The sequence below is a fragment of the Artibeus jamaicensis genome, unplaced genomic scaffold, assembly GCF_021234435.1.
Source record: "Artibeus jamaicensis isolate MK-2021 breed Jamaican fruit bat unplaced genomic scaffold, CSHL_Jam_final scaffold_1964, whole genome shotgun sequence".
Taxonomy (NCBI): domain Eukaryota; kingdom Metazoa; phylum Chordata; class Mammalia; order Chiroptera; family Phyllostomidae; genus Artibeus; species Artibeus jamaicensis.
The window spans coordinates 57,182,532-57,201,054 of NW_026522030.1; the positions used below are offsets into that span (position 1 = coordinate 57,182,532).

Here is an 18,523-nt window from a genome sequence, read left to right on the forward strand (position 1 = left end):
CACAGCACCCGTTATACACTCTGGGGCTGTTTCTGTCCTCTGAAGATGACTATGGTGGGAAGTAGAGCTGACAACACACTGGTGCCGTCACAATTATGGGTCACACTTCAACACTTGTTTAAACGGTTCCATTAGGTCCTACTTAAAGTATATATATATGTATATATGTATTATATATATATATATTAATTTTAGCATGTATTTCCTGTTTTAAAACAATTAATCTTTATTGTATTTCTCTATTACCATTTTGTCCCTTTATACCCCCCTCCTCCCAGCAATCACCACACTGTTGTCTGTGGCAATGAGTCCTTTTTCCTTTTTGCTCAATCCCTCCACCCCCTAACCTCTTCCCAGTCCAGAAGCTGTCATCTGCTCTCCATCTGTGAGTCTGGCCCCATTGTCCCTGTTAGTTCGGTTTGTTCATTAGATTCCACATGTGAATGAAATATGGCATTTGTTTACCTCTGATGGGCTTATTTCATTTAGCATAATGTTCTCCAGGTCCACCCATACTGTTACAAAGAGTAAAATTTTTTTTTTATGACTGAGTAGTATTCTATTGTGTAACTGTCCCATAGTTGTTTTATCTACTCATGTACTGATGGACACTTGGGCTGCTTCCATATCTTGGTGATCGTAAATAATGCTGCAATGAACATAGCTGTACTATGTTCTTTCAAATTAGTGTCTTGGGCTCTTTCAGATGTATTCCCCAGAAGTGGGATAGCTGGGTCGAAGGGCAGATCCATTTTTAGTATTTTGAAGTATCTCCATACTGCTTCCCACAGTGGCTGCACCAGTCTGTATTCTCACCAACAGTGCAAAAAAGTGTTCCCCTATCTCTACGTCCTTGCCAGCACTTGTTGTTTGTTGATTTATTGATAATAGACATTTTGACAGGTATGAGATGATATCTCATTGTGGTTTTAATTTGTATTTCTTTGATGATTAGTGACATTGAACATCTTTTTATTTATTTTTAAAGATTTTATTTATTTATTTTTAGAGGGGAAGGGAGGGAGAAAGAGGAGGAAAGAAACATCGATGTGTTGTTGCCTCTCGTGACCCCCCAACTGGGGACCTGGCCTGGAACCCAGGCATGTGCCCTGACTGGGAATTGAATTGGCAACCCTTTGGACTGAAGGCCGGCAAGCAGTCCACTGAGCCATACCAGCCAGGGCAAGCGAGCATCTTTTCTTATGTTTTTTTGCCATCCATATGTGCTCTTTAGATGGGTCTATCAAGGACATTTGCCCATTTTTTAATTGGGTTGTTTGTTCTTTTTGGTGTTGAGTTTTATAAGTTCTTTATAAATTTTGACTATTAACCCCCCATCAGATGTTTCAGTGAATATGTTCTTCCATTCTGTGGGTTGTCTTTTTTACTGGTCCTTATTACCTCTTTAAAATGATTAGGCATCAGTTTTATTACAAATACACGTTAAAGATTATTTGTATCAACATAAAATGTTTATTCAAAAAATGTACTGAGCAATTTGAGTATTTTTTTGGTGGAGCAAAAATATTTTAAAATGATAATATTGGAAAAATGATGTCATAAAGGAGCCAATTTGGAGGCTTTTTTGAAAACTTAGATTGGATACTGAAATTTCTAGAGATAAATAAGTCTTTAAATAAGATTAAATAATAACTATTCATCTATATTCCCTTATAGACTTATATTTTTATATTATGTGTAAATACATATAAAATGTGACATTATATTAGAGGTTATTTAAGAATAATTAGAGAAAATATTGTCACAAACCAGGCATTATTCAGTTGGTGGTTTTGTTTCTTACTTTAATGCCTGGTTCTTCTGGACAGCAATAGATCTAAACTTGAAATTTCCTGCCTTTGATTTTATTTTAGATTACCATGTCAAAATCTATGAGTAAAGTAGCATGTGATATAACTGAGAAAGAAATCAACTGTAAAGGCAGGAATTTGACCGCAATTTGATGCATTTCAGTAACTTACAACTGGTGAGATCATCAAAAGTCATAGTACCTAAATTTGCTCAGCACTTTAATTATACATCTTACAATTCTTGGGATGTGATGTTGCCCGTGGTGCTCACGTCTCATGTTACTAATGGTCCAGGGAAACACTGGGTTGGAAGTCAGGAAACCTCTCTTCTCACTTGAACTGCCAGGGTGATTTGTCTTTTTGGCAAGTTGCTTAACCTAACATTCAGTTTCTTCATTTTGCCAATTGAAAAAAGGACAGAAGAAAGGTGATCTCAGATATTATTATCATCATCATCATTATTATTATCTCAGGTGTTATTATTATGGAACTACTAGCTAGTGCAACAAAGAGGCCCCAAAATTCAGTGGTTCAAACGAAGTAGAAATTTTCTTTCTCGGAGTTCCAGGTATGCAGTTCTGCTTTAATGTATCATCTAGAAATTCAGGTTCTTTCCATCTTGTTTATTCAACAATGTCTTAAGAGTGGCATTTTTTAACCTTTTTCATTTCATGGCACACATAAACTAATTACTAAAATTCTGCAGCACACCAAAACATATATTTTTTGTCAGGCTGACAAAAATATTAAATAACCATAATTTTGTTTTATTCACACCGAATGACTGTTGTGTTGACTGCTGTCATTTTTTTTATTTGACGGTGTAAGGGAAACGATGTCAGTACCCCTGATGAAATAGTCAGGTATTGCATGTTTTAGAAATTATTGCAGCACATTGCTTAAAAATCACTGTCTTAGAGGCACTGTCTTCATGCACATAATTGACTCTTGAGTTGTTGCCAAGACCTGGTTTTGGTTGGAAATAGAGTAAAGGAAGCAGTCTGCAGCCCAAAAGTGGCATATCACATCTGCTTGAACACCACTAAAGAGAACTTGATTACACACATGGTCAGACAAAGCATCCTTGAGACTAGAAAGTGTAACTGAGCTGATCAGGCTACAGTTTTATTAATGTCGGAAAAGGAGAGCACTGATGTTGAAGTTCATGGACTCTGCCACATCGATGCAGTTTCTGCTTTCTCTGATTATAATATTGACCGAGTAGCTCTGTCACCCCACATACTTGCCTTCTGCCTTGGCTTGATTTTGCACTTACTGCTAACATAAAAGTATTTTCTACTCTTAGCCTAATTTAACAACGATTTAGTCATCTCTTTTAAAATGTAAGGATTTGAAATTGCTGTTTTCTTATACTTATTGTTGAAAACTTTCCATTATGATTTCCCCACGATCTCTCCATTTTTATGAGCCATATAGTTAGAGGCCTCTCATTGTCTTGTCCTGTTAATTGGAGAATACAGGTGACAGTTGGATTTTGTAGCTTTTGAAGCAAGAGCTCAGGCTAAGCCTGAGTTTGTAACAGGTGCCAGGATTTCATATAGGGCGATGAAACAGAACCTACCTGCCAGGTCTTGGAGAGGTCAAGTAGAAATACTTAGGGCCCAAGAAGTGGTAGTTGTGATGCAGCAGGCAGAAGTAAGTATAAATATTGAAGAGCAGACAGCAGAACAAGGTGGGTGGTTGAAAAGTATAGACAGTTTCTTTCTTTTTTGAAGGGGCAGGACAGAGCAGCTAGGAGTGTCTGGGACATACCTCTGAGCCACAGTCTCAATAAACTGATTAAAATCATCTCAAGTTTATTGATGGTATCAATTAGCATTTCTGTAAGCCATTTAAAAAAATAGTAAAAAAGAAAAATTGCCCAAATATGTGTTTAAGATCCTCAGGCTTATGGTTCCACAGCTTAATTTGTGGGAGGAAGAAGCTAGATATATGCATAACATATAATTGGTATAGTTGATAAACTGTTAGAAAATAAAAGTCCTAGATGTTGTGTCTCAAACATAGGGCCCCATTAATGTGAGTGAAATACGTATTTTCACCCGTCTGCTGTTGACATTGCTCATGTAAACTAGATTCAAGAATGTGTTCTCTATAACCCCAACTTTTCCTACATCGCTGCTCTGAGCTCTTTTTATGTAGAAATTTCATAGTCAAGAGTGCTGAAAGTCATCTTTCTCTGACCAACAGACAACTCACCCCCACACCCTCCACCCCAGCCAACTACCCTGCATAATTTTTCTGCTGCCTTTTCTTCGCACTTGTGAATGTAATTAGATAGATTTTTCATGTGTTTCACATTGTGCCCTTCATTTGAAGTTTGACACTAAATACTTTTGTGTGATATATGGTTGTCTATTGTTGTATCCTAGAGACACTATTGAGATAGTTGAAAACCTGAAGTGCTTTATCTGTCTGCTGCTCCTTTATTACTTTTGGAGTGCAATTGATAGTTTTATTTTCTTGAAAGTGTTCTCAAGGGGCTGAAATGCCTTGACAGATAAGATAATTGCTTAAGTTAAACAAATGCTTTGATTCACTTGGAACTTTAGATCTCATTAAAAATTCTCCTTCTGATTTAGATTTAGACAAACCAAAAAAGGCACAATGACGGGTTGCAGATAAATCTTTTAAAACCAAGCATTTCTTTTCTTGTATCATGTGGTTTATGGAGCATGTTGAGCTTCGTTTCTTTTTGGTACAGAATGCCATGGTAAGAAGAAATTGTTTTCTTTTTAATGTGTAAAGTACCCAAGGGCAGTTGAAGTTAAAATAAAGTAGGACACACACTATAAGGCTAATGCTAAAGCAAAGGTATGTGCTCCTTTTTGAAATTCCATGAGAGAATATGATATTTTAATACCTCAAAAGGCCCCATGGTCGTGATTAACCTTGAGATGTAAGTCTCCAGCAGTTGAAAGACCCTTACAATTTGTAGGCCCAGCATAGCAAATCAAGGATGATATCAAATCATATTCCGGCTTGGGTAGTGATTTTGAGAATGCTTAATGACCATTTGTTAGGGAAGATAAAGTTACTATAGATTCAAAAATGTGTTCATTCTCTAAAGTGTCACATCAAAACAAAGGCTGTCTTTTGTCAGCATAGGTATTTGCCGTCTATACTTAAGTAATTTTGAAAAATCGTACTCTCACTTCATTGGCCACATTTTGGAGACAGTTGTTTTTCTCGGTGGTTTGGCCTCCTTGCTGCCATAAAAATCTGTTAGCCTAACCAGCTGCTCATCCGGCCCCCAAAGTACTTTGGAGTTCCCCTATTCTCGGGTTAGATCCTAGAGTGTGACCCCACATTTTATTTTATTTAGCTCTATCACTGTTGACACTCGGGTAAGTATATTCTGTGATACACCGATAACCATCTACTTCTCTGGATAATGTACAGTCTATTTTCTGTTGAGTTGGATTAGATCATCAGAAAACTGCACTTGGATCCCTCTATCTGGGGTTCTTTTGCTGAATTACATGTTAGATTATACCCATTGCTTTAGCCAAGGTTTGTTTACAAAAGAAGTAACATAAAATTCCCTATTGCTTATGTAATTAAGAATATTGCTTATTGTATATCACTGCATTCCATATATAAAGCCTAACATGAGGAATTTCCTTCAGAATGTAGGGGCATGAAAAAGCTTTAGATAATAAAAGATGTATAATTCACCTTATTTATATATTTACCTGAGCCTGAGGCACAGGGGCCAGTTTGAGTGTCAGTTGTTGCAATTGCATCGACAAATTTTATAAATTAATTTGAATTATAGTAATTATGTAAACCAGAAGTCAGTAAGCCATGGCCTACCTGCCTTCTATTTTTGTAAATAAGGTTTTGTTGGAGTGCAGCCGCAGCTGCTTTCCTGCTACAATGGCAGACTTTAGCAGTTGCTGTTTGACCCTTTACAGAAAAATGTTAACAATCCTAATGTGAACAGTCCCATGATGACACAGGTCAGACCAAATGTAACAGCACTGAGGAATGTAAAGCAGAGTGATTACTATAAGATGTCGCTACTTGGGAGAATCAACAGAGAAGATGTGGTACGAAAGGCATTTCATCTTTAAACAGTGGGAATGCAGAAGGGCATTTCATGTGGGAGAGAACAGCATGAATAAGATCTCTTAGGAATGATTAGATTTTGAGCATGTGGGACTATTTTGAAAATGGGTTTAGCCAGATTGGAATTAGAAAGAAGTAAAAATGCAGTTGAGCTGGTGAGATGGTTGTCAGAGGGCTTAAAAACTAGGAATTAGAATTTGCATTTAATCTGAAAGGCTCTTGAAAACTTGGTCTTAATTTTTCACAGGGACATGATGTGATGGAAATAACTTTTTAGGACAATTTATCTGACAGTGTATGGAGTGAATTCAAGCAACACTAAGTAGTTATTAGAGTATACTAGCATGAGAAACTCGGATGAATAGTATAGAGATAGATAGGAAAAGTAGACTTCAAGATGCTAAAAAAGAATGAAGTTGACTTTGGGACTGACTAGATTTAGAGAATGGTGGGAGGGAAATTGTGAGAGGAGAATTGGGAACAGATGGACTAAAATGTGTACAGTTTTAAAAAATGTATTTTACTGATTACTTTTATAGTTCTCCCAATTTTCCCCCCTTTGCCCCTCTTCACTCAATACCCCTACTCCGTCGGGCAATCCCCACAACAGTGTTCATGTCCATGGGTCATGTGTATATGTTCTTTGGCTACTCCATTTCCTATACTGTACTTTACACCCCCATGACTATTCTGTAACTTATAATTTATGCTTTTTAATCCCCTCACCTCTTCACCCATTTCCCTACAACTCCTTCCCATCTGGCAACCAACAAAACATTCTCCATATTCCCGATTCTGTCTCTCTTCCTCTTTATTGCTTACTATGTTTTTCAGATTCAATTGTTGATGGATATGTATTTACTGCCATTTTATTCTTCATAGTTTTGATCCTCATTTTCCTAAATAAGTCTCTATTTCATATAACAATGGGTTCATAACGATTAACTCCTTTAATTTTTTTCTTGTCTATGAAGCTCTTTATCTGCCCTTCCATCTTAAATGATAGCTTTGCTGGGTAATGCAATCTTGGCTGTAGGTCCCTGTGTTCCATGACTTTGAATCTTTCTTGCCAGTTTCTTCTAGCCTGCAAAGTTTCTTTTGAGAAATCAGCTGACAGTCTTATCAGAGCTCCCCTATAGTTAGCTAACTGCTTTTCTCTTGCTGCTTTTAAGATTCTTTCTTTATCTTTAACCTTTGTTTTTTTAAATTATATGTCTTGGTGTGGCCCTTGGCATCCATGTTGTTTGGGACTCTTTGTGCTTCCTGGACTTGCATGTCTATTTACTTCACTAAATTAGGGAAGTTTTTTTCATTATTTTTTCAAATAGATTTCCAATTTCCTGCTCATTCTCTCCTCCTTCTAGCACCGCTGTGGGTGAATGTTGGAATGCTTGAAGTCCCAGAGGCTCCTTACACTATCCTCATTTTTTTGGATTTTTTTTCTTCTTGTTATTCTGATTGGTTGTTTTTTGCTTTCTTATGTTCCAAATCATTGACTTGATTCTCTGCTTCATCCACTCTACTGTTAAGTCCCTGTAATTTGTTATTTATTTCAATTAATGTCTCCTTCATTTCTGACTGGATCTCTTTTATGCTGTTAAGGTCCTCACTAATTTCCTTGAGAATCCTTTTAACTAGTGTTTTGTACTCTGCATTTGAGAGATTGTTTATCTCCATTTTGTTTAGCTCTTTTTCTGGAGTTTGATCTGTTCTTTCATTTGGGCCATGTTTCTTTGTCTCTTCATTTTGGCAGCCTCCTTGTGTTCGTTTCTATGTATTAGGTAGTGTGACCAAATGTAGTAGGTGTCCTTGTAGGGTACAGTGGCACAGTCTCCCCTATCACCCAATCTGGGTACTCAAGGTGCACTCTTCTAGTGGGCTGAGTACACCTCCTCTTGTAGTTGAGCCTTGAGTGCTGCTGGCAGGTCGGTGGGAGGGATTTATTTACCCAGGCCAGTCAGCTGCAAGGATTGTCTGTGACCACTGACCACTAACCTCTGCCTTTCATGGAGAATCAGCTGTGTAGGGGCAGGGTGATGGTGCTCTGATATGGCCTGTAGATGTCCCCTGGGTCCACAGGCTCTGGGTTTCCCAAGTGCTGTAAGCCAAGGTTAGCCTGAACCGTGTCCTGCCCTGGGGCCACCTTGCATGAGCTATAAAGCAACTGCAGATAGCTGCTACTTGTGCTGGGCTTTGAGATTCCCAGGTAAAACCAAGCTGTGAATCTAGACTGGCTCCTGTGAGTGCAGGGCTTGGGGCCACTTAGCAAGAGGCACAGGGGCTGGGGTCCTCACAGAGGCCAACCATTGCTTGTTTGAAAAGATTTAGAAGGTTGCGAAGCAAGAGCCAAGACCAGCCATTCATATGGAAAAGCCACTGTTAGCAGCTTAGGTGAGCCCATAAATTCAGTGGGTTAGAACTTCATGGTATCTGTATCTCCAGGGTGGGGCAAACAGTTGTTAGCCTGGTTGATGGAGTCTCTGATATGCAATCAGCCCGCCAGCTCTGTGGCTCAGTAGGTAGAGGGTTCAGAATAGGGACAATAGCATCCGCCCACCTTTCTGTTGGAGAGAAAGCTGTCTCCAGCTCTCACCTTGATGCCAGACACTTCCATTTCTCCTTGTATGCCAGTGGCATCTTTCAAGCAACTACCCTGGTGCTAGAGTCCAGAGAGAGTAAGTCTGAATAAGTCCATACGTGGGTGTGGGTCCTTTAAGAGGATCTGCTTTGGACTCCCAAAAGTTTCCCCCACACATTCAATTCCCATTGGTTTTTGCAGCCAGGAGGGATGGGGACTTATCTTCCTGGCACTGGAACCCTGGGATGAGGGGCCTCGTGTGGGACTGGGACTCCTCACTCCTGAGATATCCCTCCCAAATTTTTATTTACCACACATGGATGTGGAACCAGCCCAGCCTGTTCCACATCTCCACCCCTCTTACCAGTCTGGATGGGTGTGGTTTCTTTAATTCTGTAGTTGGATTTCCATTCAACTTGATCTGATGATTCTGAGTGATGGCTGTTCTGTAGTTATAATTTTGATGTCATTGTGTGTGGAGATGAGCTGTGTTTACCTATACCTCTATCTTGACTGAAAGTCTGCTAACGGTTTTTAAGATAGAAAATGTGTTTTGATATTGACATCTCCAATTTCTGATGCTCAGAACTTTGTAAGAGAGACTGGGTATTTGGAGATATGGACTGGATGAAGGCTCTGGGAGAGTTTACATAAAGGAAGAGAGTACAAAGTACGAGACTTCAGGTGCCTTTGGGAAGGAAGACGGAGCTCAAGAAGCAGAGAGGACAGAAGGAGGATCAAGCCAGAAAGCTAGACTGAACGTAGAGGGAAAAAAGGGTGCCATAAACAGCAAAGTTAATCAAACTTCTTGCTCAAGAACTTCTCAGATTCTTTAATAATATGCACTATTATTTAGATTAGTCATTCCAATTATAGATTTACGTATCCAAGTTTCCACCTGCCATTTCCACTTGACTATATATTAGTCCTCTAAAACTTACCTGTTCCAAACGAGTTCCTCATCTGCCCCCACAAAACTTGTTTCTTACCTCAGTTGATGGCAACTGCATACTTTTCTTTTTTTAAATGCCTTGATAAGTAATATTTGAGTAGTTTTGCTTAATGTGTAAAATTTCCAAAAGAAAGGAGATTAAAAATAAAGTGGTTCAGATTAAAAAACATGGAGTCACCCTCGACCCTTTCTTTCTCCTATACTGTTACCTAATCCTTTAGAAACCGTGTTGGCTCTTCCTTCAGTGATATCCAGAATCAGATATCATTTCTCATTTCAAGTGATTCTATTAAAATCATACCACCTTTTTTTTCCTTTCTGTAGTTGTTTCCTGTTTCATTCAGGATAAATGCATCAGTCCTTCCAGTAGACTACAAGGCCTTTTACGATCTGGCTTCTCACTGACTCTAATTTACAATTCTCTTCCTCTTCCATTCTGTGCCCAACTCATTGCTGTTTTTTCTGGAACAGGTCTTAAGCATTTAATTAGCTAAGGGCTTTTGCAGCCACTGTTTTCTGTGCCTGTGACACTTTCCAGAAATATTTGTATGGCTAACAATTCCCAATGCTACCTACTCTCTGTAGGAAAGACCAACACTGGCCACCATATTTAAAATAGAAAGTTTGTCCTTCCCTCATATCTCATCCCCTTTACTCCATCTACTTTATTACCTTTTTCTCCATAGTGCTTATCAGTTTTGAACATGCTGTTTTATTTATTATTATTATTTTTTAATTCACTGTCTACCTCTTCCTGCTAGACTGTAAGCTCTGTGAGTGTAGGGAGGTGTGTCAATTTTGTTCACTGAGGTAGCCTAAGCTGCCAGAACAGTTTCTGATACACGGTAGGCATCTAGTGAAGTAAGTGAGTGAATGAGATCCTCAGGATGGCAATATATACTTTTTTCCTCCCCATTGAGATTTCTTTATTGTGGGCTTCCCAGGGACACACTTTGGAAAATTCTGTTATGATGTCTTAGGGAATTCGAAAGAGAAGCAAACTTCAAGAAAGGTGAGGTTAGTGCACCTGGGAAGTTGAAATTTTGACCTGTTTAAGCTAAAGAGTAGATTTAGATAGGGAACATTGTTTGCAGTCTTAGAACAAGTTTCAGTGCTGTGAAATATCAAATTCAAGGGAGGAAAGTAGGCCTACATGTTGAAGAAGAAGTCTGGGATGAATTTTTTATTCAGGGATGTTAGCTGAATAAGGGAGGAAAGTAGCTAGAAAGAGCCTCAAGTTCAACACAAGGGACCTTCAATTTTGAGATCAGGAGAGCTTGGTTTTGCAACCCATTATTTAAGTAACTTGAGGTATTATAGTGACATATTTTTTTAAAGTTATATTGCAGTAAATAGGTGAGCTAAGACATCTATTTTTCAAAGTAGTAATTTAGCGAGTTTCAGTGCTGCATGGGAAATAGATAAATTGGGATCCTGAGGAAATCTTCTTATTCTGTGCTTTTGATTTATCACCTGCCCTCCTTCATCCTGTAGCGTGTGCGTGTGTGTGTTTTGAAGACCCCAGTAGGAAGGAGAGAGGTGTGATGTAAATATTAAAGTTTGTTGCTAATTGCTTACTGTTTTCTCTTTTAGGAGACAAGCAGTCTGTTCTGATGTGTGAGTTTCTAGGCCATTTCTATACTACCCGAAAAAAGCTCACCTAGGCTTCACACTTGTCACTAGCAGTTGGATTAGTGTTTAAATGAAAGATTTGTTCAAAAGCAAAGCACAGTTTAAACAATTTTTTAAAGTTTATTTCTCCCTGAGAAGTTTTGATTGATAAAACAATTAATTTCTATTTCAAATATGCTATTGAACTTTAAAAATTGTGTTGCGTAGGCTAAAATTTTTGAATTTTTTTAGAGTGGTTCATCAGTTTCTGTACTAGCTCCAATGGGAAAAATAAAGAGCTTTGGGGCATTTTGGCTTATCAATCATGGCATTTGAGGACTGCAGTTGTTAACAGTGAAGTGTATGGCAGGGATTACTTTGCAGAGCCCTGTGCTTTATTTCCATTGTTGACTTTGGAATTAATTACTTTCGTGTTATTTGAGGAATAATTGGTTTGAACTCCTTTTCCAGATTAACAAATATTCTTTTGTTTTGATTATAGAATCTGCATACATACCTGCAAGAGAAGCAAAAATGTCAGATGATATCAGGAAAAGGTTTGAGTTTCCAAATTCTCTTATCCAATCACAGGTAATTTTATTTATTTATTTATTTATTTATTTATTTATTTATTTATTTATTTATTTATTTATTTATGTTTCATGGTGACAAATGTTGAATATTTTACTCTCTATATAGAGATATAATTTTATTAAATGACTTTTATATGAGTTAATTTGAAAATTTATATTTGGCAAGAAAGTAAATGTTTGAAATTGACCAATCTGAGCTTCAATTAAAAATTTTTTTTTCTTTTTATCCTCACCTGAGGACATTTTTTAAATTGCTTTTAGGGAGAGGGCAAGAGAGAGAGTAAGGGAGAGAGAGAAAAACATCGATGGGAGGGAGAAGCATTGATTGGTTGCCTTCTGTACACGCCTGAACTGGGGATCCAACCCACAGCGTATGTATAAGTATGTGCCCTGACCAGGAATTGAACCCACAACCTTTCAGTTACGGGATGATGCTCCAGCCAACGGAGACACAGTGAAGTATGTCTGAAGCTGAGGCCAGGGCTCAGCTTCTATTCATGTCATACTTTTCTTCTTAGAATAATAAAACCTTGATTAACTACTCGTATATGTATTTTTGGTATATAATTAACTATTGAGAACATAAATAAATGGTTATACATTTGATATATACATCTACAGAGTATGAGAGATTAACAGGTTTCTTAACAGGTTTATTCTACCCCAATGCAACTATTAAGAATAATCAATTTTTATAATAATGACATTTAATAAATAAAATATTCTGGATTTTAAAACTTCAGTCTATATACTATCTCAGGCAAGAGATTCTGGTTTATTTTAGAGAGCTTTTTAATGATTAGGGTTAAAACAAAGATGGCTTTCTGGTTAGCCATCAGCTAACTAGAAGCATTGAGGTCAATTAAAGAATCATAATAGCTTACTCCCTTTTCTCATGAGAATAAAGCTTAAAGGAACAGCAGACCTGTCTGAAGACTTAACAATATATAGCATCTTGAAGAACTTCAGCAGTTAATTTCAGAGGCACCTGCTGGGGTACCTTGGCTGGCTATGGGGAACCAACCCTTCAATGAGGAGGAGAACAGCCCTTATGCACGATTCCCTTCCACCTATGCACAATTTTTATTTTTCTGTGCCTGGTTTCCCTTCATTAGCACAGATAATCAAGAAATGCCTGTGTGTTACTGTTAAAGTAAATGAAAAGCATGTATGTATTGTAGGACATCTATTTGAGTTATTCTGTTATTAGAAAACTAGAGTAACAGTATAGGCTGACACAGCCTTGAATTTTGTATTTTCAAATTAATTTAGGCTATATTCTCAGATTTTAACATCTGTGATATTGGGGTGTATCTAGTAATTGATAGTAGTAGTCATCAGTCAGTTGGTATTGCCTGTATATTTGTGAACTTGGCCCTGATTTTCTAAATGAGTTTGAAGGAGCTATTTTTTAATATAAAACAAAAATTCTAAGTTATATGAAACACTGTATAACGTGGGTTAATTGGCAACCTTTTTTCTTTCATTCTAGTACATAAAACAATGCTATATCTTATAATTGATGGCCAGTTACATTCAGTGAAATATGGTATATTTTGTAAACAGGAACCAGATCTATTCACTGGTCCTCAATTCTTGTTACTATCCCTTTAACTAAGAGGTAAGAGAAATTTAATTGATCTAAACTTAATATTCATGGAAACGACTGATTTTTATTGCAAAATTGACACCATCAAGCATTGAGGTCTTTAATCATTTTTAATGTGTGAAATACAAAAAGAAATGAAGGACTGGGTGCTCTGTTTCTATTGAGCCTTTCTGGAAACTTTGCCAGACTGACAGGTATTCACAGCTGTATCATACATAGGTCCCAAGTGCAGGATCAACAGTTGTTGCAGTTGCCAACTATTTCCATCCCCCACACACAGAATGGCTGTCCTTGTTGCAGGACTGGGTTCTGTGACAGTGGAGCTGGGTAGTGCTGAAGAGCTAGAAGAATGAGATTGAGGTGGTAGGAGGTAATAATATTTACCTATTTATGTAATCAGTATTCCTCTAAGAATATTAGCTTCAAATTTGAGGTTATAGACCAAAGCAAGATATGGGAAAATTTTAGAGATTTAGGCTGAAAGCTTGTTAAAGGGCTAAAACCTGTGAGAAAATAATCAAGAAATTAAATCATAGAGCCTAGAGGAGGGAGAACAGCTGTGGTCAGGGGAGACCCATTGGTTCAGATCCGTGTGGGCCTTGGTCACAGATGAGGATGCATTTTTTCCATCTTTGTTAAGAGCTTGATGAAGCAGGAAGTTCATTGAGATGCAAAGGTGGATTTTAAAAGCTTATTTGTCTTACAGTTTCATGTACCAGGTGATCTCAAGGCATCTTATATTAAGGGACAGCAATTCGAACTGAAAATCCAGCAAGTTTCTTAACATCTGTGAACTATAGTTTGCTTACTGGGATAAAAATCAGGGTAAAAATGCTTACCTTGACAGATGTTGGGATGATAAGAAATTATGCATGTGGACTGATTACCACATTTTGCCATGTATAATGCACACCCACATTTTTGTGCACATTATACACGGGATTATTATACCCATGGTAGGTAATCATTATGCCTGTGTATAATGTACAAAGAAAATTGGGCAAGAAATGCCCAAAAATTTGGGCAAGAAAATGTGAGTTATATTTGGCAAAATACAAGTAATTCAGTGCATTCTACATAGCACGTACTCAGTGACTTGGAATTTTGTTACCAGTTGACTGGCATACTCATACTCATATCAAGTAGTAGTTACCTTGATATCGTTACCTTGATATTGATATTAGTTACCTTCAAATGCAATATTTAAAGAGAATTTCTGAGAAAAATGTATTTTTTTTTAAAGGCTGTGGGTCATCTTATTGCTGCAGTCCTGAAGGAAAATGGTTTTTCAGAAAAGATCCATCAGTCCACAAACCAGGTGTGTGTTGAACTTTGTGCTTTCATTCTGTCCAGATGTTGCTGCTGCCTGGATCATATGTGCATGTCTTTTGTTTCCTTCACAGCTCAGGTCACTGCAGAAATGATTTGAAATTGTGAGAAGTATATTGCCTTTTTTTTTGCTATTATTTTCTTCCAAATAGTTAAAAAATTTTAATTTTTGACAACAGACTCCAGGAATAAGATATGGAGGGGGTAAGAGGAGTAATTTTATGGTTATTAATGAAGAACAACATGGGTGGGATGAGAGTAGGCCTGCTTTAGAGAAGGTTGATAGGGTTACCTCTGAGGGAGTATTTTTGTTTCATAGAGAAAGTGGACATAGTGGCTCCCTTTGAGTGCAGGAGATATTTCATGTTGTAGGTGGCCCCATATGTGGAAAAGTCACGAAATGACAGTTGGAATTGGAGGAAAAATTCTGCACCGTGCATAACGCAGGTGAATGCTCACTGTTGGAGCAAAGCCAGCTTACTGAGTATACATATCACTTGGGTTTTGGTTGACCAGTGTTGTGTATCTTGACATGCTGGTTGGAAATTGTACTGAAGTAGCTGCTCTAAGGTAAACTCTATAGAGAATGTAGGTAACGGAAATGAGATTATTATTTTTTTCACAGCAGAAACAAATTGATTTCCTTTCTCTTGCATTCCTTTTGATTAGCTGCTCCAAGTTACATTTCTTTACTGCTTCTGCTGACATGCTGAAGGAAGTGTAGGGGTATACTTCACTGATTGGCATTTATCTGGTGTTTGTATGTAGTTATCTAAATGAACTTTTCGGAGAACTCTAATCTTAATCCTGCCTGTAGTCTCATTATGTATTCTGACAAGAGCTAGTGGTTTTACTTAAAATGCCAGGGTTTATTGACAGTGTCAGCCCCTATGACCAAATATTCCCTTTTGCATTAATAAATGAACACTTACTTCCAGGGGAACATAGTAGTCCCTGAAGGGACAGTTATTTATTTATTTATTTTGGTTTTCTGACTTAGTAATGGAGTGATGACATTTAGAACCCTTTGATATTATCCAAACAGGTAAATAAAACTTCCCTCTGAATAAAAGAAATGGAATATAAATATTACTTTCCTGCAGTGACCCTTAACTATATTGTTCTGGTATAGTAGGATCCTACAATTGAAAAGGCTCCCAGAGCCACCTACAGAGGAAAGTGGACACAATAAGATGTTGATTTTCATTCCTTTAGTTATTCTTTGGGAGCTGGAGGTTTTAATCTTTGTCTCCAAGTTATATGTTTCCCCAAAAAACTATTGGAGGAAGAAAGGAAAGGAAAAAATAGTTTCACTGTGTGTGTGTGTGTGTGTGTGTGTGTGTATGTGTGTGTGTGTTTTTAAGCCACAAACCGAAAAGATCCCCAGACTGTATGTAAATCTAAATGGACTTGATCCACAATACATTTAAATATGGGGTTATCATTACTAGTGAACCTTTTATTTTGGTGAGAGGATTATGGGTTCCTGAGAAGGTTATGAAAGTTAGAACCTCTGCCTTTATGGGATTTTTCAAAATAAAGAACTTACATTTTCTTACATAACTTTCCAGTGTTTTTCTATGAATGATAACAGATTCACGGCATGAGGGCGGAAAAAGTCAGTCTCTTTCACGGGCAAACAGTCTTTCTAGGCTTTTGTTGGCAGTCATGGAACCAGCAGGTTGCTGGTAGCCAGCCCTACTTTTCTCTGTTCCATCTGGGCCCCTTTGGGCAGGGACATTGTATGTGTGGGGGATGGGGTGGGTTGGGGGGGAATGCATGTAGGTAATAAAGGTTGTTACCTTTAGTAGAGCAGGAACATTTTCTGAGAATGGGGTTGTTGTTGAGGGCTTTGAAGCATAGGTGTGGATTCGAATTCAACTGAGACTAACTGGTCTGCTGATGTCCTTGGTGTCTGATGCAAGTGGGCTTGCTCTGCCTAGAGCCCTGTGCTGGAGCCAAGTCTTAGTTCTGGTCCCCTGTTCTGTTGTGTTGCTCCAACTGATGTCATACCTGTTGGCACCCAGGCTTATTTTCAGCAAATACACCAGATGAGAGAGAGTTCCTGTATCAGAATACATCCATTACCTCTCTTGAAAAACTGACTTTAGTGTATTCTGCAAATGCTTTGACAGCAGCTTTATCTTTGTGTGGGAGAGCTAGCCCACTATGAACAAATTACACTTTGATGCAGGGCTGGTAGTGTGTGTGCATTTGTTGCTCATCAGAAGTGTCCTTTAACTACTGGTTTGATTTCAGACTCCTGCTTTGAACTTGCTGTGGGAGAAGTGTTGCAGTGATAATGTAGTGGTCCGGACAGCCTGCTGTGAGGGCCTGGTGGCGCTTGTTGCTCAGGATCACGCGGAGTTCAGCTATGTTCTCAATGGGATACTCAACCTGATTCCATCCACCAGGTACTCTTCATGTTCGATCAGTTAACATTTTACATGTTTAGAAAAAAATATACTAATTTCCATTAAGGATCAACATTTACCCTACTTGCCAGTTGTTTGAATTTCTCTTAAAATGTCATGTGGTTGATATTTCATATGTGATGAGAACATGCTAGTTTAAACTCTACAGTTTTGTGATTTGTGGGCATTTGCTCTACTTAAGTTTGGGGGCTCTGTTTAAATTTGTCATTGTTCTTTTTTATGAAGAAAATAGCTAACTAGTTTAGAATTCACAACTGTAGTGCAAATTCCTGACTTACTTTAAGAAAGAAGGTTGCCTGTAAGCAATGCTTCCATAATGGTAAAATTTTATACACCATTGAAAATATTTCGGCATTAGTATACATATGAAAAAATAATAGCACTGACCCCTTTGAAAAGTATTTTGTGACTTAGATATGTCTTCCGTTGATTATTATCCAAGTAAATAATGATAGGTTTTTGCATTTGTTTGGTACGATCATATTTATTCCATTCACAGTCTGAGGTTAGTGGAATCACAAGGGATGAAAGGGGGACAAGGCATTCTGAGGATGCTGTATCGGAAACAGGTACAGGACCGTATTTGAATCCTCCCATGGAAGTAAGCCTCTCTTGTAAAATACTCCCTGAAAAAGAGATGCCACTTTTTGCTTCAAAAAACAGTCTTGATCTATACCCTCTCAATTTCGCCTTTAAGTCATTTGAGTTTCTGCCTCCTTATCCTAAGTCTTTCCAGTGTTTTTTACTCACCTTTATTGTAGTATCATCAGAATTGAATACTTAATCTTTTTTTTTCTTGCTCTTGTTGCCGGTGTTCAGGAGGAGGAATCACAGTCTCATTCTCGGGCAAAACAGTTTTTCTATCAGTCTGTAGAAGATGCTTTCCTGGGCTTGGAGTGTATTAGGTTAAATAACCTCTGGCCTTTTAAGTACCTTTTTTTTTTTTTTTTTACAATATTTTGTTCCCTTAAGTCATCATATCTTTTTGGAACCTTGATTTTTCTTTATATTTTTCTGCCTATAGTTGCACTTCCCAAACTACCTCCAGCCTTCTGTTTTACCTGCATTTCCCACCATGAACCTTCCGTCCGTCCCTGTAGCTACATACACTCGTTCCTCATTCCCAAACCTTTGCATGTGCTCAGCCTCTGCACAGAATGTTCCTTCCCCTTTTCTCACTTCCTCTTCATCCTTCCAACTCAACTCAGATGTCACCTGTATTGCCTAGACACTTCCCTCTTCTTAGCTGGGCTACTTACTCTTTCACAGTATTCTTTTAAACTTGTATTTTCAAATCTAGCATGCTTTTTGACAGAAAGGGACCAAATATTTCTCAGTAAGGAATTGATGATGGCTAAAAATTCATTTATTTTCTGTCCGTTTCTTTGTGGGCATGCCCACACTCACACACAACACACACACAGATGCTTTTAGAAGGTTCCTATTGTCTAGCCATTGAAAAAAGTAGTTTTGAGGAGGCTTTTAAAAAGTCAAGTTTTAATGTGTCTTTCCT

General features: G+C 37.9%; 1 protein-coding gene across 1 annotated transcript in view; it reads left to right on the forward strand.

The window, feature by feature from the left end:
• Window positions 1-18,523, forward strand: part of FOCAD (focadhesin) — a 321,710-nt gene that overhangs the window by 21,735 nt on the left and 281,452 nt on the right. The window contains exons 2-4 of the mRNA XM_053656269.1: window positions 11,547-11,635; window positions 14,490-14,564; window positions 16,835-16,989. Of these exons, the coding sequence (XP_053512244.1) occupies window positions 11,579-11,635; window positions 14,490-14,564; window positions 16,835-16,989 (287 nt within the window). The 5' untranslated portion in view covers window positions 11,547-11,578. The remainder of the gene's footprint in view (window positions 1-11,546; window positions 11,636-14,489; window positions 14,565-16,834; window positions 16,990-18,523) is intronic.